Source organism: Ursus arctos, chromosome X, assembly GCF_023065955.2.
Source record: "Ursus arctos isolate Adak ecotype North America chromosome X, UrsArc2.0, whole genome shotgun sequence".
In the NCBI taxonomy this organism is placed as follows: domain Eukaryota; kingdom Metazoa; phylum Chordata; class Mammalia; order Carnivora; family Ursidae; genus Ursus; species Ursus arctos.
In genome coordinates this window covers 105,432,341-105,455,859 of record NC_079873.1, presented here as the reverse complement: position 1 = coordinate 105,455,859, position 23,519 = coordinate 105,432,341, and the positions used below count along the sequence as shown (strand labels likewise).

The 23,519-nt window shown below is 43.4% G+C and overlaps 1 protein-coding gene across 1 annotated transcript in view; it reads left to right on the top strand.

Moving 5' to 3' along the window:
• Positions 1 to 23,206, top strand: part of PASD1 (PAS domain containing repressor 1) — a 56,802-nt gene extending 33,596 nt beyond the window's left edge. Inside the window, exons 8-14 of the mRNA XM_057306609.1 lie at positions 8,660 to 8,738; positions 15,533 to 15,706; positions 17,933 to 18,115; positions 18,461 to 18,655; positions 19,030 to 19,343; positions 20,592 to 20,853; positions 23,066 to 23,206. Coding sequence (XP_057162592.1) covers positions 8,660 to 8,738; positions 15,533 to 15,706; positions 17,933 to 18,115; positions 18,461 to 18,655; positions 19,030 to 19,343; positions 20,592 to 20,853; positions 23,066 to 23,206 — 1,348 coding nt within the window. The remainder of the gene's footprint in view (positions 1 to 8,659; positions 8,739 to 15,532; positions 15,707 to 17,932; positions 18,116 to 18,460; positions 18,656 to 19,029; positions 19,344 to 20,591; positions 20,854 to 23,065) is intronic.
• The last annotated feature ends 313 nt before the right edge of the window (positions 23,207 to 23,519 follow it).

The following is a 23,519-nucleotide window of genomic DNA, read 5'->3' as shown; positions in this document are numbered from 1 at the left end:
AGTAGATTGAAAGTTTCAACAGTTTTTGAAGGTACCTGGAATATTTTCCTTGGTCAATTTTTCTATTAGCATTTTAAGGACAGTTCCATGTGTCTGTATCCCATGTGTCTGCAACTGAATGGAGCACGCAACAAGAGAGGAAAATTTGTGTTGGGAAAAAGAAATGAAGGAGAGCCAACAATCCAACACAGCCTTATGTTGGATTGAGAGGGAACTTATGTCCATGAGAGAAGGGGATCAGAAGTCAAGTTGGTGCCTGAAGGTCCCAGAACTCAGAAATCCTTACTTCCTACTCCAGTCTTGAGCTCTGCCAATCCATTGCACTGTAAATTTTTGAATAGTTTTAAGAAACATGTTTTTGGTAAATCCATATATTTGACCAGTTTGGCAAATAGATCCTTTGATTTATTGGTCATTTAGCCAAATGGTCTATTGGCAAGTTGGCTTTTGGCAAATTTGATGTTAATAAATTGACTTGGTGAATCAGTCTGCTTCCATCCTAGAAAGCAGAGGCTTTCCAAAAGTGAAGCTAAGAAGGAGCCAGAAGTGGGGCAAGTTTATATCCTTTTTGGAAAGAATGGAGAGTGTAGTAGTGTGTACAGACTATTTGGCAGAGTTGGTAAAAGCACATACTCATTTGTGGTTCATTCTGTGAAGGATGTGCTTAGGTTAGCTTATGGTGTGACTTATTAAGAAATGGAATTTATTTTAACATGTGGTTGATTAATTTAAAGGACATACATGCTATAATAATAAAAACAAAGTCATACCAAACATGTGGCATGGCAAAATCAAGACATTTCCAGCTTGAATTGAGCAAAACTAAACATTGTCTAATTTCTACTACTCCCTTGTAGAGAAGGAAAAGTAAGTTTTACTCCCTTTCCAGGTTCTTGGCTGAGATGTCCTATTATAAAAGACAGATTGACAGGAGGGAAAAAGAAGTTTAATAGCATATATACCTCCTGTATAGGCACATGGGAGAGACCCAGGAAAACTGAGTAACTCCCTGAAATGGCCCAAGCCACTACCTTAAAAGTCATTTCCAGCTAAAAACAAAGGATGTTGGGTGTGGGGAGAAGGCCAGTTATGAAGGCTGTCAGGAAAAGCACAGTAAACGAGGGTATGGTGGTGTGGATTTGAGTCACTGCGTTCTCCATTGAGTTTCTAGAGAGGGAGAGACACTTATAAATGGAAATTGTCCTTGAAAGTGTAAATTTCTCTTACAAAAAGGTAACTTCTACTCAGTTTTCAGAGCTCGACCCGTGTCTCTTAAGAAAAACCAACCAGGTCACTGCTGATAGAGCTTGAGAGGTGGAAGATAGATTTAGGAAAACTCACCACAGCTCCCCCGAAGCCCAGCCTAAGCAGGCAGGCAGAGTATTGGAGCCACCACTGCCTTCCGGATTAGTGTTTTTCCAATGGCAACTCCAAGTCTATGCATCCTGCCCTGTAGAGACCCAGCTGAGCCACAGGTTCCTGTGAGAACAATGTCATACTCCTCTGTTCTGTCCTGTTGGGATTCTCCACTGCAAGGCAGTGGGCAGCAAAATAGCCAAGCAGGTGAAAGAAACTCCACCAGCAGTATTGAGCCCAGGCTGCTATGGGAGACAGTGTAGAAGCTGGTGCCCCGGCCTGGTAGTGGCAGTTCCTTGGGGTCAAGCAACTCAGGATCCCAGTCTGTGTCCTACCCTGGGTCTCAGAATGACTCGGGGGAGTGCTTCAGAGTGAGATCATCATCCAAATCTGAAGGATCTCCACCTCAGTGCCTCAAAAATGCAGTGAAAAAAAAAAAGGCGAAGATAAGAAATAAGTTTTTAGATCTCTCAAGCCTGCTGATTTGACTGCATTGGCCATAGAGCTTCAAACAGTGGAAGATATGTGACCCCCACACAAAGTTCCAGACGACTACTCATCCAGTGAGGAGTCAGGGACAGCAGATGAGGAAGATGATGATATAGAACAAGAAGGAGCTGAGGAACCCACCTCTGGACCTGAGGACACCAGAGCAGCAGCATCTCTGAATTTGAGCAATGGTGAAACAGAATCCGTGAAAACCATGATTGTCCATGATGATGTAGAAAGTGAAACAGTCATGACCTCATCCAAGGAGGGCACTTATCATCCACCAGACTCAGTCTGCTAGTAACACACTCCAGAAACACAAATCTTCCTCCTCCCTTACATCTTTTATAGACCCCAGATTACTATAGATTTCTCCATCTAATGGGACAACAGTGACTTCTGTGGTGGGATTTTCCTGTGATGGAGTAAGACCAGAAGCCATAAGGCAAGATCCTATCTGGAAGGGCTCAGCGGTCAGTGTGAATCCCATGAACACTAGACCACAGAGTGACACCCCAGAGATTCAGAAATATAAGATGAGATTTAACCCTGAGATTCTGTGTGCTGCCTTAAGGAGAGTGAATTTGTTAATGGGTACAGAGAGTGGCCTGATGCTGCTCGACAGAAGTGGCCAAGGGAAGATATATCCTCTGATTAACTAAAGATGATTTCAGCACATGGATGTCCTTGAAGGTTTGAATGTCTTGCCGCCAATGTCTGGCAAAAAGGATAAGTTATGTGTCTACTATTGGTCCTGGTTAAGAAATAAAATACTTCACAATGATCCAGAGGTTGAGAAGAAGCAGGGATGGACAACTGTGGGGGACTTGGGAGGATGTGTACACTATAAAGTTGTTAAATAGGAAAGAATCAAATTTCTGGAAATTGCAGAGTTCTGTGAAGGTCTATGCATGGGCACCCAAGCTATATCACAAATTTATGGGCTTTAAGTCATTTGGAGAATTGGTACATAAGTGATTACTGGTGGATCTCACTGTTGAGGAAGGCCGGAGGTTGAAAGTGATCTATGGATTCTGTGCTGGATTCCATGCCGTTGATGTGGATTCAGGATTGGTCTATGACATTTATCTACCAACACACATAAGAAAGAACGTGCACTCTTTGATCCAATGTAGCATCAAACCCCATGCAATCACCATGCTCCTCAACACAGATGGCATGGAGCTTCTGGTGTGCTATGATGATGAAAAGGTTTATGTGAACACTTATGGAAGAATCCCCAAGGATGTGGTTCTGAAGTGGGGAGAGATGCCAACATCTGTAGTATATATTTAATCCAGTCAGATGTTGGGCTGGGGAGAAAAGGCCATAGAGCTCTGTTCTGTGAAAACTGATCACTTGGATGGCATGTTTATGCACAAAAGGGCTCAAATACTAAAATTCTTACGTAAACGCAAGGACAAGGTCTTCTTTGCCTCTGTTGCATCTGGTAGAAGCAGTCAGGTTTATTTCATGATGTTAGGCAGGGCTTCTCTTCTGAGCTGGTAGAAGCAGTGTAATGAGGATTATTGGCCCCCAGATTTGTTAAGATCCTGAGAATTGGAATTCCTTGCATCTTGGAGGTCAGAGCTGGACTGGTGTAGTCCAGGACAGCTGTGTGTGTGTGTGTGTGTGTGTGTGTGTGTGTGTGTGTGTGTGCAGGCACCACATGTGGGGTGTTTTGTTTTCATTTCCTTTATGTACCTCTTAACAGTTTATCCCTTCTCTTCTTTTCTCTACTCAAAAATAAATCAAGGCTGCAATGCAGCTGGTGCTGTTCACATTCTTAAAAAAAAGAATAACCAGCTCAAGATAATCTTTGTGACAAAGAGGCATATTTTGAGATGGCAAATTGCTCCTTTCCACACTAATGATGATGTTGTAACTATTGCCCACACTGGTATAGGAAGTTGGCAGACTAGGTTTATATTCAGACTTTGTCATTTATTATGACCTTATGTATTATTCACCTTGTGAAGCCTTATCTTCCTCATCTGTAAAGTGGGGATCATAATAGAACACATGCCATTGAGTTATTTTAGGACCCAAAGAGTTAATATGTGTAAGATACCTACTGCAGGGTAGGAACTCAGTAAATAATCGTGTCTCCCCTGCCAGTCAGAGGTGAGATTGGTGGTGGGTATGGAGTAAGGTTAGTAAGCAGTTGCCTTAGAACTGAGGGTGGTGATGGGGCAGTCACTTCAAATTACTGATTTCCTGAACTGATTGAAATCATCCCCTTCACCTATCTGCCTTTCAGTAAGTTTCCCCCAAATAAACTAATTCCATCTTCAAATAATGTAAGTCTATTAAGATGACATTCTCCAATAATTTATTTACTAAAAGGTGTTATAGTGAAAGAGAAGAAATATTTAAAAGGCAGGGTAGTTATTTTTTTTAGTAGGGATCAATTTGTACATTGATCCACAGGCTCTTTACAAGTGTGCATTGTATGCACAGCCACACAGCCATACAACACCCCTCTTCCTCCCCCAATCCTTGCCCAAATGAGGAACCATCTAGGTGATCTACAGCAATAGCACCTCTTAATCCCCAGTGTGCTTATCTTAACACTGGAGAGTCTGCTTGTTGGCTCTGAAGGGATAGAGCAATGGTAGCATATGCAGAACTCATCTTTGTGGAACACATTTTCTAGGAGAGAGAATTAAAATCACAAAAGAACCATTTTAGAGCAAATTACAGTCTTATACATCCCAAATCTTATATTTAAGTGGAGAAGAACTTAGAGGAATGGAGCAATCAAAGAGAGAACGAGTAATGAGGGCATTTGAGATGATCACATTGGACTGTACAGATTACAAAGCACTTTGTCCAAACATTATTTCTTCTTTCAAGAATGCTGCAAGGTACATATTATGAGTCTCACTTTAAACATTCAGAAGCTGGGATTCAGGGAAGCTAAAGGACTTGCTCTAAGGCTCGCAGCTAGGAACTGTCAGGGCTGAGGTTTGAGCCCAAGTCTGTGTGACCTCAAATTCTGTCCACTTTTCTTTGGCAGTTCTTGAATGCTGGACACAATGGTGAAAATAGGGGAGTGGGAAAAATAGGAGATGTTTCAGGCATTATCCCTAGGGGACCACTTAAGGGAATAGTGACTTGGGAAGAGATAGGCTCTGGAGATGCTAGTACTAATCCAGTTGTCAAGGATTGCTGAGATGCAATTGGGCCTGGAGGAAATGATGCAGTGGGGCCTTGACCTAAGATTTCCCGTTTCAGACAGGGAGTTGGTAGTGGGTTTCTCCTTTGAGCCTATGGACTAGCTTTGGTTAGAGTAATCTTGAAATATAGTTTCTTAAACTTTGGTCACAACTTGTGACCAAGAAGGGAAACCTGGTTTTCCTTTCTGCCATCACTTCAGATTAGATCATCTCAGCTGTTAACTTAAACAAGGAGAGACAAATTTTAAGATGATATTTTTCTGCCGCAACTGTTCAAAACAACACCTTAGTTTATACTGCATTGATGTATGAAAGGGCAGTATTCATTGGGCATCCTTTTCATATTTACAGTTTTATTTACATAGCAAGTTGAAGTAGATGGTTTTTGGTTTTTTCTTTTTTTTTTTTTTTTTTTTTTGAGCCAAGAACAACCTTCCATTAAAATAATTCAGCAGCATTGAGTGCTTTACCATTGAATATCAAACCTCGGCAAAGATGTAAAATAGAGAGAAAGAAACTTAAGGGCTCAATTTAAGAGTAACATTTTGAGGTTTTACATAATGAGACAGGTACTTTTCTTCGTAAAATTGGAAGGTGTTCTTTCCATGTAAATATAGCTAGTGAAGTGTTCTTTGATCATTTTCATTCTTTTTGAAAATCAGCTGATGTGATTTAGAAAAGGAAAGTCCTGTTTCTCTCTGTTCCTAACCAAAGGGCAGCAACGTTTTATGGTCGCAAACCCTCCATTACACCTCCTGTCCTGAGCCTGAATTCATTATTTACACGTACAGACTAGTTAGGTATGAAATACTATTTAATGATTTTTTTTAGCAATGTATGTGCTTATTTGTTACTTTTACATTCTGATTACAAGTCAGAAATTTGCCATCTATACTGATGATGTATAGAGAGGCATGAAATATAAAGTCATGGAAGAATCTGGAAAACTACTATGTTCTTGATATCCAAGCAGTGGATTTAAAGCAAATCATCATCACCTCATAGTGTTTTGTTGTCAACGTCAGTGTCATGTCCGGTAAAACTCACTGCATCCTTTGATACAGAACTGTCCAATAGAGCCTTTTGTGAAGACAGTGATGCTCTTTAATCTGCTCTATTACCATAGCCACTAGCCACACGTAGCTACAGCACACTCGAAATGTGGCTGCTGTGACCGAAAAAAATAAATTTTAAATTTTCTTTAATTTTGGTTTCAATTTAGCCACATGTGGTAAATGTATTCGTTCCATGCAATTTATCTCAGGTATAAAGATATTTGCTGTTTAGAAACCAATATAGTGACATTTAATTGCTTTTAAGGAACAGATAGAGGCCTCAGTTTGTTCTTGAAAATAATTGTGTCAAGCCAAGCAGACCTGGGATAAGGGAGGAATGTGCAAATATTTCAATTGAGCTGGCTGGTCAGATTGTCTATTCATTTATTCACTCAGCAAATATTCATGAAGCACCTAGTATGTGCTCTGCATTGTGCTAGGTGCTGGGGATACAGGAGGTTCAGTGCATGTGCACTGTCTTCAAGAAACTCACCAAGTAGAAAAGGTGGACAGAAAGTTAGGAACAAACTTTCATACAGAAGAGAGTAGTGTAAGAGTGAAGAGTCAAAGATAACTTGGAGGTTTGAGTCTTGAGTGATTGTGTGGAGGGTGGCACTTGTCACCAATACAGGAGACACTGGAGGAGAAGGAAGAGGAAGAGGAAGTGGAGGAGGAGAGGTCTAATTGGACCATCTGGAGTTAAGGTGTCTAGTGTTAGACATCCAGACTGCGTGTTCTGAAGGCAGTTGGATATTTGGGTCTATAGCCCAGGGAGAGGTCTTCAGATAGAGATGTCAGAGTTGCCCCTAGTTGAAGCCAAGGGACAAAATGCAGTCTGCAAGGAGATAATACAGAGAAAGAACAGAAAAGTGAAGAACAACTTTGAAGAAGTACCAACACTTACTAAGTAAGAAAACATTCTGTTAGACTAAACTGGCTTATAAATTGAGTCAAAGCCTGAGAAAAATAAAATTATAGATGATAATCTTTTAAGAATTTTATTTTTAAATGATGTGAGGGCAAATTTGTAAATGACTCTGTTTATGTTACTTGATGCTGAAAGTTGAACCATTAAGAAATACATAGTAGACATTGTATAGCCCCATCATATAACAAATGACTGAATTTACTCATTAAGTAGTTGCTTTATGTAATTTAAATCACTACTTCCTAAATGGTACATATTTTGATATCCAAAATATGTATTTTTTCAAACTCTTCTTAGTTTTCTACCATTAAAAATAAAGGGATGTAGGGGGCACCTGGGTGGCTCAGTCTCATGATTTTGGCTTGGTTAATGATCTTGGCATCCTGCGACTGACCCCTACATCAGGCTCTGAGGTCAGTGGGGAGTCTGCTTGAAATTCTCTCCTTCTCCCTCTGTCCCTCCTCTTGCTCACTCTCTCTCTCTCTCAAATACATAAATCTTTAAAAAATGATGTAAGTAAAATTGATTTTTTGACTGGGTCCTGTGAAATATCGAATGGAAAATTTCTCATTATGTCAGTTTTGACGTTTTGAAACCTCACAGAATAATCCTGTTATTCTGTTAATTTTGTGTTTTCTGAATGAATTGGGAAGGTTTCACAGATAACATTTTGTCACTGTGTTGCTGCTCTAAGGACTTGCTTTTTATCCTATCTGTTATCAGACTCCAGTTTCTCATTTTGTGGAGTGATGGGGCTTTTCACTCTTTGGCCTTGGCCTAAAAAAGAAAAACTCTTGAAAACAAAATACATTTCCATAACAGATCTTTGGGAAATTTTTAAGGCTTAAAAAGTAATTTCAGTATTAAAACCAAGATTCTCATTCTTTCATATTCTCTCTCCCCCCCCATCCGTCTCTCTCCCCCCAAGTTCTCTCTCACCTTCCACTTATTTGGTGAAAAATAAGCTGTACTTAGACTCCAGTGCCAGGAAGCTGCGTTCTCACCTTGGGCACCACAATTCTAATTTTGATAGACATGAATTGTTAGTGAGCCAAAGAATAGTGAGTTTTTCTAATTACAGGAAACAAAATTAAATTTGCCCTGAAGGCATATTTTTGTAATTGCAGCTTGTTTAAAAATTACGAAGATTCACTCATACGCCTTGCCTTTTCCTTTTTTTTTTTTTTTTTCTTAAGCTTGCTTTGCTCACCACTGTTAACCAAAGGCATTGAGACCTGAGGCAAACCTCATTCTAATGAGGGTCCAGATGATTTATTTTATAGATATAGTGCAGAACAACTTTCTCTGTAAGATTAGCAGCACCTCAAAGATTGATGTGATGTATTAAGAAAAATAAATATTTGTTCTTTTTTTTAAGATTTATTTGACAGAGAGAGTACAAGGAGGGGAAGTGGCAGGGAGAGGGAGAGGGAGAAGCAGGCTCCCCACGGAGCAAGGAACCTGATGCGGGGCTCTGTATCAGGACCCTGGGATCATGACCTGAGCCGAAGGCAGACGCTTAACTGACTGAGCCACCGAGTTGCCCCTAAATATTTGTTCTTATTTGAACCTTATTTTTACTGTACAACAGAAAGTTTAGATTTAATGGCAAGTGAGGTGTGCTTACCGTTTCTCTTTTCATTTCTTTATAGAAGCCAGGGCCAAAAACGAAGTTTTAGAATGGAATCGCTGCCTGCTGAATCTGCTGCTGCTGCTTCTGCTGCCTCAGACGTATGTACATAAGAGAGTCATAGGGTAAATGGATGGATCCTTCTCCCTGTAATGTTGATTCTTTAGTTAATGTGTGTTGCCAACAGAAAAAGGTTTTAATTTTGAGAAATATCCCATGTGGGCAGAGCACTTGAGCAGTGTTCCACAGCTGCCATTTTATAACCATTTCTTACTGGGAGCTGGCAACCACCATGCTTGTGTTGGGGGGCAGGAATGTCCTGTCCCCTTCGAGGTCCTTCTAGCTGGATTAAGAATCAAATTGACATGAGACAGATTAAATTAAATCAAATTTAATAGCGTACACGGAGGGCACCCACACAGGCATGGAAATTTCAAAGAAGTCAAGCAGAAGGAGGTTTATATGTCATTCTGAACTGAGGAAAAGGGGATATCAAAGGGAAGGAATGCAATCCTCAGAAAGAATGAGAAAAAGTAAATGTTTGGTAAACAAATGTTTGCTGGGTACTCAGAAACAATGGGACACAGAGAGGACTTTGATCAAACAGCTTTGCTAGGTTCCTCCCTGTGCACCATCCCTAGTTCATGGTATAATGGTATATGGTGATAGCTCTCTTCCTGGAGCAGGGCTTCTTCTTCTTTTTTATTTTTTTTAAAAATTTTATTTATTTATTTGACAGAGAGAGAGAGAGAGAGAGACAGCCAGCGAGAGAGGAACACAAGCAGGGGGAGTGGGACAGGGAGAGGCAGGCTCCCAGCAGAGGAGCCTGATGTGGGGCTCTATCCCAGAACGCTGGGATCACGCCCTGAGCTGAAGGCAGACGCTTAACCACTGAGACACCCAGGCGCCCCCTGGAGCAGGGCTTCTATCTAAATTCTTTTAGGCAGTTGTTGGGCAGGTAAAGAGTTTTTCCTGAATCTGCTGGGTTTTGATTGCTTTTTTAACTCAAAATAATCTTCATGCCAAAGTAGTCCATCTTGGGGCAGCCTGCTCTTGGCCCCCAACACTTGGAAAGGGCCCTACAGTACTTTTTAAAAATTAACCTAAGCTCTATGCCATTGTTTAAGATCTTTTTGACTTGTGAGTACATTTCAAAAAGGAAGTTTACTGACGTATCTGCTGCAGTAGCCTAATGTGGGGTAGACTTATGAGCCAGCATCATTCCTTCATGGGCAGAACCCAGCCCCTAATTAGCCTAGATAATCCCCATCCTCTTTCTAAGCCACTGAATGTATCATCCATTTATCCATTCGCCAGACGTCACTAGAGAGAATCTTACAGGGATGCACATTAATAGAAATTTGAAACCTGGATCTGTTCTAACTGATCTGAAATCTCATCTGACAGAGAAGATCAAACTGCAAGAAAAGAGGCATCGAACAGAAAAAGCCTCTCAGAAAGCCTTCCCTGTGAATGGTGTTTCACCTTACCTGCCACTCCCTGGGTGCCTGTGACACGGCTGCCATGGTGGTGCTGCAGAAAGATGGCTCTAGACTTCAAAAGATAAGGGTCAATTCCTGATTTGGCCATTTACCAGTTTTGTGACCTGGGGAAAGTTATTTGCTGGTGGAGAGCCTCTGTTTCCTGTCAGTAAAAGAGGAGTGGTCGTCTCCCAGGCTATCTCATCTGGATGTAACCTCATTTATCAGTATATTCTCTGTATTCCTGCAGTAGAACGAAGCTTCTGTGAGGACAGGGGCTGTCTTGTTCATCAGCCTATCCCCAAATATCTTGAACAAGGTTTGCCACACGTAGTAGGTGTTCATAAATTTTAGATGCACAGATGAATATAGTATGTTACAGCTCTGTGTAATTTCTATAGCACTCTTCAAATGTAAGGTAAAGGGAACCCCCGAGCAGTATAGATAGGCTAGGTGGGTGGACTCTCACTTTGGTTTTCAGGCCTGCATGCGATTTTGTGTGAAAGGATTTGTGTGTTTCTGGGACTGTGCAGACAGCAGTGTTTTTACTATTTAAGCCCTTCTCTGACATAGGAGATACACTTCTGTTTTAAATACAAAGTGCTGTAAAGTTCCATGATTCATTACTTACGTATAACACCCAGTGCACCGTGCAGTACGTGCCCTCCTTATTACCCATCACCAGCCTATCCCATTCCCCCACCCCCTTCCCCTCTGAAGCCATCAGTTTGTTTCTCAGAGCCCATAATCTCTCATGCTTCATTCCCCCTTCTGATTACCCCCCTTTCTTTATCCCTTTCTTCTCCTACCCATCTTCCTAGTTCTTATGTTCCATAAATGAGTGAAACCATATGATAATTGTCTTTCTCTGCTTGACTGCTCCAGTGCCATTCATGTTGCAGCAAATGTTGAGAAATCGTTCTTTCTGATGGCTGAGTAATATTCCATTGTGTATATGGACCACATCTTCTTAATCCAGTCATCTGTTGAAGGGCATCTTGGTTCCTTCCACGATTTAGCTGTTGTGGACAATGCTGCTATGAACATTGGGGTGCATATGGCCCTTCCCTTTCTTCTCCTACCTATCTTCCTAGTTCTTAAAAACTACGGATGTACTGTATGGTGACTAACATAATATAATAAAAAGCTATTATTATAAAAAAAGGAGTATATTTGTCATGATGAGCACTGGGTGATGTATGGAATTGTTGAATCATATTATACACTGAAACTAATATAACACTATGTTAACTACACTGGAATTAAAATTTTTAAAACTCAATAAAATTTTTTAAAAAAGAAAAAAAATAAATACAAAGTGCTGATTTTGTATTCCATTTTCCAACTATTGCTCACTGTAGGGGAGCAGAATTCACCACCCCAAAATATGTCTCTGGAATAAAGATTATCTTAAGGTGAATATTTTTAAGAAAGTGCAAACACAGGAGAAGCTCAAAAGACTGAGTAGAAGTTAACCTTTTGTAAGAGACATTTACGTTTATAAGGAAAATCTCCCTTTGTTAAGGATGTCTCCCTCTCTGTATCAGGAAGAGGCGGAAGACTCTGAATCACTAGGAACTCATCAATGGAGAAGATAATGATTTAGGTCTGCATAACAATCTTACCCTTATTACTTTGCTTCTCCTGGCCACCTCCCATAACTGACTCCTCCAGTCCCAGCGTCTTCTTTTGTCTTAAGCTGGAGATGGTATCCAAGATGATGGCTTCCGCCACCTTGGGAGTCACTCCGTTTTCCTGGGTCTCTCCCATGATACCAGAGGTTGTGCAGTTTTCTGAAGTTCAAATGCTGGGAATTGATCTGGGCCAGTGTGTTCGAACAGACAGGTTCCTTGTGGAAAAATTGGCATGGGTCTGTGTTTTAATCCAGTCTGAAAACAAAACAAAACAAAACAGAACAATTACCCAACATTTGCTGCAACATGGACGTGACTGGAGGAGATAATGCTAAGCGAAATAAGTCAAGCAGAGAAAGACAATTATCATATGGTTTCACTCACTTATGGAACATAAGAAGTAGCAGGAAGATCGGTAGGAGAAGGAAGGGAAAAATAAAGGGGGGTAAACAGAAGGGGGATGAACCATGAGAGACTGTGGACTCTGGGAAACAAACTGAGGGCTTCGGGGGGGTGGGTAATGGGATAAGCCGGTGATGGGTATTAAGGAGGGCACATATTGCATGGTGCACTGGGTGTTATACGCAACTAATGAATCATGGAACACTACCTTAAAAACTAAGGATGTACTGTATGGTGACTAACATAACATAATAAAAAATTATTTAAAAAATAAATAAAAACCAAAAAAACCAGTGGAACAAGCAAAAACTGATGAATGGTAAATAAATCATTGATGCAAGTTTTTCCTTAAAAACAAAACAAAACAAAAAACAGCCCAAGTACTAAAATTTTCAGCAGAGATGAAAAGATTCCAGGGCTAGACCAGGTACTTACATTTCATCTGAGCGGTGAGCTGCAGACTGTTCAAAAAGGATCTAGTCATTAAGGAAGTGGAAGTGGATCAGTAAACTTGGAATATGATGGGTACAATTTAAAGCAGGAAATGGCTTCAATTTAGACACCAGGGTTAGGGAAGAGAGCACTGGGTTTGAAGTCCTTGGACTCTGGCTCTGCTCCTGCCCTGCTGTGTGACCTTGTTGTCTTTGACACTATCAGAGGGGGAGGTTGCACTAGAAGCTCTCCATGGCCATTTCCGTCTCCGTGCTACTATAGTAAAGATGTTTTTGGTAATAATACTTCCAACTTTAACCTGCATTGAAGACGTGAAGTGGCCATTAAACAGCCTCCATCTGGCCTTCCCTTGCTCTCAGTGAGGGCTGCACGTGCAGGCCCTCTGGTACTGGTGCCCTTCTCCCTCGGCAGGGTCAGCATCCTACCAAGACCTGAGAAAGGCATTGTGGTTTTTGTTTGTTTGTTTGTTTGTTTGTCTTGTTTTTGTTTGTGCCGCGGCTTCTGAGTGGTACACAATTTTCTTATGCTTGTGCTTTCAGCGCATCTGTACTGTGTTTATTTTCTCAGTTTTGCCAGAGTATAGCATGTGGCACCCATAATCTCTGCTTGTTATTACCTTCCAGTAATATTTTTCAAGGACATGTTTCATGATGGTTTTGTTTAGGTATTCGACTGATAGAAGCAGTGTGGGAAACTGTGATGTGAAATGTATCCAAGTTTGTGTTCTGCCCATGTTTCCTGTTGTTTATATATCTATCCCCAAATTGAAATGTCATCTTCTCCTCTTTTGGAAATTCCCAGGATCAAGCTGATATTGTAGCTGTCGAGCAGTATGATCCCCAAGAGTCTGTTCATGTAATTAGTGCAGAGTCTGATACGTATGATTCCAGCACATCGTCCCTGGAAAGCATACTGGCATCACCAGGTAGGTACATTTGGACATGTGGACAGGGATTATCAGAAGAAAAATAGTGGCCAACCCGGTAGTTCTTGTTTTTTTCAAGGGATGAGAATGTTCTGTTCCTAATGGTGTGAAATCACAAGAGTGAACTTTCCCCATCTTCTAAAAGTTTTTTGAGATGATGATTTGAGAGCGATGAAAGTGAATATCTCATCAGTTGTTCAAGTGCTTGGGAATGGTATTATTCTGTCCCATTAAAATTTAATCTTCTAAAGATTGGTGCTAGATCTCAGCCCTTGGAGGAGTAGCCTCTTATCTCTTTGTCCTCATGCAGTCTTCACTGCTGTTCCATAGCGGCTGCAGTCCAAAGAAACCTCTTGTTTAAAAAAAAAGTACTATAAGAAGAATTTTTAGTAAAGGACAAAAAGGGTAGTCACTCAGAAACAGAGGTGTTTATTACATAAGTTTCAATATTAAAGGTATTTCATAAATATAATTGTATAAAAAATACAAAACTTGAAGCGGTGCCAGATACATAATGCAAGTCCTGTCCTCTAATTTGCCGACCTTAGCATAGAGTCTTTGTATTGTGGAATCTTCATATATAGAACTAATACCTCTATTTTAAAAATATTCTAGCTAGCAACACTTACATTATTGCTGTCAATCTGAAACTTCGTTTAAAAATTCTTCTCAAAATAATTGATTTTGGGAGGGGAAGTCCATGAAGCCATGATTGTGATTTCTGAAACGTGTAAGAACAAATTTAGTTTTGAATTTGCACACAGTAAACTTCACTCCTTGGGATGTATGCTTCTGTGGGTTTGAAAAGGCAAAAGGTCCTGTATCTGCCACCACAGTACCAGTCAAAACAGTTCTCTCATCCCCGGATTCCTTTGTGTTGTCTCTTTGAACTCCAGCTCCGTCTCTCAACCTCTGGTTGCCTTTTTCCAGAATGTCATGTAAATGGAATCATGCAGTTTCCCACTTTTTGGTCTGACTTTGTTAACAAAATGCATTCAAGATTCATCCATGTTGTGTGAATCCATGACGCATTCATCTTGCCCACACCTACGCATGCACCACAGTTATTTGTTTAAAACTCCATTCATCAGTTTACCCCCCCTTTCTTCTTCCCTTTCTTCTCCTACTGATCTTCTTACTTCTTATGTTCCATTATACGCAAGTAATGAATCATGGAACTTCACATCAAAAACTAGGGATGTACTGTATGGTGACTAACATAATATAATAAAAATTATTATTAAAAATAATTTTAAAAAAGTGTAAAAGAAAACCTCCATTCATCTGCAGAAGGACATCTGGGTTGTTTCCATGTTTTTCAGTGATTATATGTAAAGCTACTATAATCATTTGCATAGAGGGTTTTTTTTGTGTGAATACAAATGTTTAATTGACGTGGTTAAATTCGTGGGAGGGGGACAGCTGGGTCAAACGGGAAGCGTGTGTGAAAGAAACTGCCAAACTATTTTCCAAATTGACTCTGCCCTTTTGCGTTCTTCAAGTAATGTTCTCCACCTTGCATTTTTGAAGGACGGTCGTTTCTCAACACCTCCACCAGCACTTTAAGCACTCCTGAGAGCCCCACATTCTGGGAAACCTATTTTTTTGGAAGCAATTTTATGGTTAGGTTTGATTTGGTATTATCAGATGGAAGATACCAAATTTCCAGAAGCACAGCCAGAAGAATTTTATAATGAAAAGACACTCAACACACATGGTTTGGGAACCTACCCACTTATTCTTGGGTAGGTGGAGGTAAAATCAGACACTCCCTCCTTTTTCCTTATTTTCAAATATGAACAGATTTTTAAGGAATGTTCTGAATTATTGTTGGTACCTGGCACATCTAATCCTTAACATGGAATAAAACTGGACTCTCCTGTTTTTATGACTTAAAAAGGAAATAGAAACCTGTCAATCTCTTCGATAATGTTGGCACTTCGGTTGTCTTGATTATGCATTCCACTGTGCTTTCTTCTTCAGCTCCGTCATCTTCGCAGAGCTTTGAATGCGAACCGGAGGTGGAAAAGGTGTATGATATGGATGAGGTGCCGCAGGGGGACGAGGTGGAAGAGGTGGAGCAAGTAGCTGACGAGAAAGAGGTGGAGCAGCTGGGCCAGGGGGAGCAGGAGGCCCGCTCAGCCTCCAGTGCTGCTGCCGGCATCTGCGATGAGGTACCTCTGGGGCAGACATGCTCCACGTATTTGTCTGGATCACTAACCCTGCGAAGCCCCTCATTTCCACTTTTGTGTTCAGGTTCACTTTGCAGAAAGCATCCTATTTTTTACCACTATTTCTGTCATAGTGGATTTCCAGATGCAGCTGAGAATCCAGTGAACCCTAGCAAACAGGGATGTTAGAGGTTCTTTGAGATGAAATCTCTGTTCTCCTCTTAATGTGAAATATGCAAAGACACTTTGGGTTTGAGAGAAAGTCTGGGCCAAATAGGAAGCTTATCTACTAAGAAAAGGCAGTATTTTTAAGAGCTCTGTTCCTTATCACCTGGGGGGGGGATGCTAACCCTCTCAGGAGAAGGTGACTTCCCTGCCTGCCATGCCAACACCTTCCCACCACAAGCTAGGTTTCTCCAATGGGGTTTTTATTGGGTTAGAAGCACGCCTTTCAGAATGTTAGTTGTATCCAGCCTTCAAATGTCAGCACCAGTGTGTGGTCTGAGGCCAGAGCAGTGCAGTTGGATTTACTCCTCTGCTGCTCTTCTACCCTCAAATTTGTGTATATAATCACAGATTTGGGCAATCGTCTGTTATAATAGCAGGATTATTAAAATCAGGATTGGCAGGCAAGATAATGAGTTTATGGTCTGTTACATAGAATCATGTGCATTAATTATGAAGCCTAAGATGAGTCACTCGCTCTTCTATAAGAACGAGAAGAACTAAGGGCTAGAAGAGTTATTTGAGTTTGGCCACAGCATTGACCTTGGCACAGCCCTGAGTCTCATTTTTTCCATCTTGAAATGGTCTGCTTGCCTTGTGGGGATTTCTGGACTGCTGTGAAAATTTTTTGAACAATTAAACAAAATTCCTGTAGAAATCCATGTTGTCCTTATTTATGTCTTTATCATGCCAAAAAGCTGCGGTTCCCCTTTAACGTTGACAAGTTTCTCTTCTGCTTTGAATGAATTCATAACTAAACTTTAAATATAACTTTTGTTTAAAGTAGTCAGAATAACCAGCAATGAGTGTGGGTAGTACAGCTCTACATGTGGTAGCATATTGGGCTTATTTTTCGGTGCCATGGATTGACAGACTGGAGTGTATCCAGAAGCTGGAGACCACGATGGAGAGAGGCTGGAAAATGTCATGTTGTCAGTAGTTGAAGGTAGTCACAGTGGAAGGCACTGGAGAAGGAAGACTGGCAGGGGACAGGACAGCCTGACCAAGTAGCTGCACAGCCGTCATGCTCCCGAAGTGGAAGACGAGTTTCCAGAGGATCAAACTAGGGTGGAGACCTAGCAGCCCGGGGCAAACAGCTTTCCACTCCCCTCCAGAAAGTCTCTCAGATGGCTTAGGTCTCTTCCCCAGGTGGTGGGCTTCCTCCCCTTCAACGGAAAGGGCTGAGACAGGCTTTGTTGCTCATCTGCCAGGGACAGCAGAGAAAAGATTCCTGCTTGGAGAATGGGGATGTGGATGCGATAACCTGTATGATTTGTGGCTTCCAATCCCGAGTTTAGAGTTTTTACATTTTTTTGGCTTAATGAATGCCTACTTTCTTATGTGAACATCTATATACTCTATAGCAAAAGAAGGACAATTTTCAGTGACTTAAAAAATATATATATAATTTTTTATTCCAAGTGTTAAAAACAGCTCGCGTGTTATTTGCTCTGTCTCTTTTTAATAACTCAGCTGTGCGCTTCCATTAGCCATAACGGGTTGAAGGCCACAGTATATGATAGAATAGACTCTTGTTTTTGTTTTTCTTGCAGTCGCATGTATATGTGCCTTCTCATCATTGATATTGGGACTGTGATTCTCTCATCTTGTTTATACACACCGTGCCAACCCTGATCAAGGCAAATAATAGCTTTCACAGATAGTTCTTTTCCAAGAACCCTGCCTCTTTCCTCTGCCCTCAGCTGGTCAGTTGAGAAGCCGTGTCCACTTTCTTAATTTCTCTCAAATGTGTCCCTTCCTTTCTATATCTCCTGCCTCTGCTTAATGACTGAGCCACCCAGGCGCCCCCCATGACCCATTTCTGATCTTGAATTCCTGGATTCTCTAGCCACTTCTTCAGACTTTCTAGTGATGAATGAAATTGGGAGTGGAGTGCCATCATTCTCATTCTCAGTCTTTCCAAACTTGGCAATAAAACAATCTGGTAGGATTTGGAGAACTTGGTGTCCCTATCTGTGAACCACAAGCAATTCCTCCCCGCAGCCATTACAACCACCGCCATCAATTACATCATATATCAACAAGCGGGAGTTGGAGCTGATGAAAAAGTTTAAGGAGCAGCTGGACGAGACGACACAGATGCTGCAGGCTGATATCAGAAGCCAGCAGGACGCACTGGAAATGATGAAGGAACAGCTTCAGAGAATGCAGGATTCCAGCTTTCAGGTCAGAAGCCCATTCTACATAAGTAAGTGGCAGAAGGGAGAGGAGAAGATGGACCTTGACGGTTTTCAAGCAGTTAGTCACCAGGGCCTGCTAGTAGGGATAGCAGCTCTCCAGGGTGGCACGGGACATTTGGAGCTGTCTTCAGCAGGGACTTATGGCTGTGCTCTTTGTCTCTTGGCTGTAGTGGCTGAGATGGGCCCAGCTAGTCTTTGGTGGTGGCAGACAGGGCTCCTATATCGCCAGGGTTTCCCAGGGGACCTGTCCTGCTCTATGCCCAGTATGTCCTGTGCCCTGAGGAAAGGTGCAGCCTCTGAATAAGACCTCCGTGATACTGTGTCCTTACAGATGCAGCCGACCGTCTCACACCACCTTGACCGTCCCGAGCCCCAGTCTTTAGAGCCAGTGCCCAAGAAACAACGCACTGAGCAAATGGAGTCCCTCCCGGATCTCAAGGAGATCAGCCTTTCCCGTGGTTCACGTTCATCCCACTCTTTCATATGCCCTGAGGAGCTTGAGGAGCCTTGTGATGTCTCCAGCCAGGTATGGAAAGCCTGTTTCAGCTGTGAAGCCGAAAGATGTCATTTTCATAAACACTGGGGCTCACCTGGTTCTACTGAGGGGGTGGTGGCTATTCAGTTGGCTGCAATTCACTTGCCTGAGATAAAAATTCTTGGTGAGCTAGACCCGGGCACTCATGCCCAGGTATGTGTACATGTGTTCCGGATTGCAGTGGGTTGCAGCCAGCAGCGTGGCTGCAACTTGTGCCCAGATAAGCACGTAGACATCACCCAGACCATGCCCGGAGGCACAGGGCCACTGTCATCTTCTGCTCTGGGAGAATGGAGCAGGGGTGTTCAGTCTGTTTCTGGGGGACTCTGGCGGGCCCTGAGGTCCTTTCGTCTCTCCTTCTGAAGCCGCCGCTGCAGGGGCAGGACCCGTTTCTGCAGCAGCAGTTGCAGCAGGTGCAGGACCAGCACACGGGGCAGCAGCTGCTGCCGGAGCAGCAGATGCAGGAGCGGCCACAGCAGCCTAGTGCCACAGTGGGAAACCAGATGCTGCAGATATGCCTGCCGGGCCAGGCCAGCGTAGCTGTGCCCCTCTGTGAGGACCCCACGACGTTCATGCAGACCCAGCCCATCGTTGTTCCTGTCCAGTTAGTAGCTGGACAACAGCCCTCTGGCTACTATCAAGACGAAACCCTGGGGGACGACGAAGATGACAGTCATAGGTAAGAAGTGCATGGAACAGTGATAAAAGCTAAAGTCCCTGCTTTCCTCTCATGGCCAGATACTGTGCCTGAGACCATGAGTGACTTGCCCACAGGACACCAAAACCCCCTCATCAAAAGCGATGTGCTCCCACTCATCTTGCTCTGTGGTTTCCGGCCCCCTGCCTCTGCATGCAAGTGCGTGGCCAAGTAAGTGTTGATGGAACGCAGGAGACTCTGTGAAGATAGGAGGCCTAGATAAGGAAGTTCCCAAGCTAGGGAATTGGCACGCAGATCTTAAAATCACTTGGCTTCATCCACCCAAGCCCAGTCTCATGGCACGGGGCGTCTATAGCAAAGTCTTAAGTGCCCATAGCTGAATGACTCCTGGGCTCCCAGCTTGCTTCTCCCACTCCACCGTGATCTGATGATCACAGCAGACCAGATGAAGGGGCTCCGTAGCATCGACAGTCTCTGTGAGGGAAGTGGGTATGAAACAGTTGCTAGATGGTCGCTGGATACCAAAGAGCTAAGCTCACAGGAGGACTAAGTTCTGGGAAGCAGTACGAGGACATAAACACATTTTCTGCTTGGTGATAAAGTCTGTGGTCCCAAATGCCAGAAAGAGAAGGCTCTGTTCAGCAATGAAAGGGTTGTAGAGCACAAGCTTGGTGCCCAATAAATATTTTTGAATGACTGCCAGCTCTCTGAGTGGACCTCCCAGGGCTCTCCAGATTTCCTCTGGGCCTCCCTGTAGGATCAGTGACCCTGATACGTCTGGTTGGAGGGTGAGTGCCGTGCTTCCCACCAGCCTGATAATCAGAATCCACTTGAGGCGGTTGTGGAAAGTACAGATTCAGAAGTCCCTATTTATCCCAAGAGCCCCAGCATAAATGGGGCTCTTGTAGAGAGAGCACTGGATTTTCAGGGAGGAACTGGCCCAGCAGCCCCACTCAGCTGTTAGCTCCTTCAGCAACAAAGGACATGTCCCTGACTTTGGGTAAGTAAAGTGACTGGCCCAAGGCCACAGAGATCACCATTGTGGCAGATTCAGGACCGTCCAAGTAATACAAATAAAACCGTTTGAGACAAAAGACTAATTTGCCTCAATCTTTACATTCACTTGACTCTGGCAAATGGAATCTTCTTTGGGCAAAGTGAGGGTACAAACCAGTGCATCCTGATTTAGCCACCAAAACCAATTGTGCTGTAAACACCTACTGATGAGCAAGGCGATGGCTCCATATCACTGTAACATCTTTCTTTCAGTTTTCTTTCTGAGGAGCAGCAGGGGGTGTCCATGGATCCACTGCCACTGGTGTATAGCCCGGGCTCTGACACAGTAGCTTCTACCAGCTTTCCTCAGTCTCCCATAAATTCTGACTCCAGCTTAGTCACCCTGGAGACCCCGCAGGATTACATCCAACTTTGGCAACAGCCACCAGATCCACAGCATCACCTTTACCTCCACGTGAATACTTGGCCTTCCAGTGAGCAGACCGCCCTGCAGGACCAAGCCACCTGGCCCCAGGTATAACCATTCCTTTCTCCTCTGCTCCCCAGCCCAGGTCAGGGCGTTCTGCATGGAGGCTGGGCCCCTTCCCCAAAAGGCACACAACACAGGAGTATGCTCTGGGTATGAAATCTGACTTCAAGCCTCAGTAAATGTGAGGGTGGTGGTTTGCACGGTGGTGGCACACACTGCTGAGTAAAAAGATTCACGTTTCCATGAATAAGCGAGCTGTCCTCATGGACATTAATGCAATCTGATGTGAAAACTTCTCAAGCATATGTTACCTGGACAAAGTGAGTCATGCCATATGCTGGGCTCATTGCCCAAGCCCAGACCCCTTTCTGAACTTGCAGATCATTCATTCTGCTACAAAATCCAGGGCCTAGTGTGGGTGTGTTTCCTTGTACTGAAAAACAAACCAAGGCTCCTTCTATGGAATGTGCTTGGTATTCATCCACAGGGTACTCTGTATTTGCCAGGGCAGACCCCAGCGCAGGGACCATCTGTAATGGTCATGTTTCTAGGGCAGTGTTGGCAGCTGGTCCAGATGGCAGTCACATATTGGGTTTTGCTTCCAGATACACTCCCAGCAAGCCCCTTGGGACCACACACTCTCAATCTGACTAACAATCTGACTAAAACTTATAAAGGGTGTTTTGATTCTGGCTTTATAAAGGGTGTTTTGACTAAAACTTATAAAGGGTGTTTTAATGGAGCCTAACGTCTGATTTTTAAAACTAACAATACCAACAAGGAAAAAAATAACCCAGTAAGCTAAGGCAGAATGAGCAAGTTTGGATATTTTAAATGGTAAAGGTGTGATTATTTTCACATACACACCTTGACCAGCTAGACTGCAAATCCTCCGAAAGGTTGATCCACGAGAGGGACTGCCCACACAAAGAGACCACATAGATGCTCAGTGGACCCTGTGGTTCAGTTCCCAAGGCAGACTCTGGTGAAACCCTTCATTATGTCTGCTCTCAAGGCGCTACCATCTGGATAGGCCCTTAGAAGCAGAGCGAAGACCAAGCTGAGCAGATAGCCCAAGGAAGTAGAGAAGGGAGGATGCCTGGAAGGTTGTTAGGAGAGTGCAGTGGAGCAACCAAGTGCAGGACCATGTGGGAGCTTCCTTGTCCACAAGACTTCGGGGGCTCTACACACCCTGCCCTGACTCATTTCCACTGGTCCCTGGGCCTCCCGCTCCCCAGGTCCCCAGACACATCTGGGGGGGATGTGTCTTCCCATAGCTCAGCCCTGCTCCTTCTGTTCCTCTGTCTTCTCTTCTGTCCCTCGGGTTCCACTTGTTGAATTCTTTTTTTTTTAATAGTAATATTTTTTTATTATATTATGTTAGTCACCATACAGTACATCCCTGGTTTTTGATGTAAAGTTCGATGATTCATTAGTTGCATATAACACCCAGTGCACCATGCAATACGTGCCCTCCTTACTACCCATCACCGGTCTATCCCATTCCCCCACCCCCCTCCCCTCTGAAGCCCTCAGTTTGTTTCCCAGAGTCCATAGTCTCTCGTGGTTCATTCCCCCTTCTGATTACTCCCCCTTTCTTCTTCCCTTTCTTCTCCTACTGATCTTCCTAGTTCTTATGTTCCATAGATGAGAGAAATCATATGATAATTGTCTTTCTTTGCTTGACTTATTTAGCTTAGCATTTGTTGAATTCTTGCATCACCTTCAGAACACAGCCGAAGGGGTCCTTTTCTCTCAAACAGGAAAGACTCCCCCAGCCTAGCCTTCGTAATACCACCTTTGCATCTGACCCTCCTCCCCACTCTGCAGTTCGGAGTGGGTTGTTGTTACCTTTCCCATCACATTGTTCAAGTAGGCCAGGTAGCTGTCGATCAGGCTCAGCATGGAAGTTACTTCGTTTCAGCAGAGTAATAGCAAGGTCCAAGGATAGGGGCAGGGAGAGACCTTCCCAAGCCTTTGCCTAGCCATGGCTGGCAGAAAAGCTGGGCTAGGGAGGGCGAGACACAGAACCCAGTAGCCTTAGGCATGAAGAAAACTTTGGGAGAGCCCAGGGCTCCTCTTGCCGGTCTTTAAGGCAAGATGCTGTTGGAAGACGAAAGCGGAGAGGAACCCCATTGTCCCCAGATGCACCTTCTACCAGCACCTCGTAAGTCTGTATTCCAAAGAGGTATTTCTCAGCACCTTGCTGACTTGAACTCCAGGGAGTGTCTCACCTTGTCCTGCTTTTTTTTGGCAGATGCCAGCTCCTGAGGCAAGTCCGGAGGCTTTCGAGGACCCTGATGAATATTCACCAGGCCGTATCGGCTATTTTATGTCTGCAGAGCTGTCTGACTTGGATGAGCACCAGCACCAGCAGTACTTTCGTACCAAACCTTGAGAGAAGAGGGTCAGACAGGCCAATGAGGCCTGCATGGCCAGGGGACCTCCAAGGCTCACAGAGTCCCCTGGAGTAGGGGTTGGGGGGGTGGTGGGTATTTTCTTTTCTTTCCTGATAAGTTCTGTTTGGGATTGTTGAGCACAACCCGTTTCTTGGAAGTTATGTTGCAGAGGCAGCCTGTGATCCCAAGCGTGCTAATGTGTGACAGCAGCCAGGCCACAGCAGGAGACTGCTGTCCCCCACCTACCTGCCTGGCCGTGCGTATACCTGTTCTACCATGGGCCGGCAGGCTGCAGAGTCTGCTCTAGTTAGA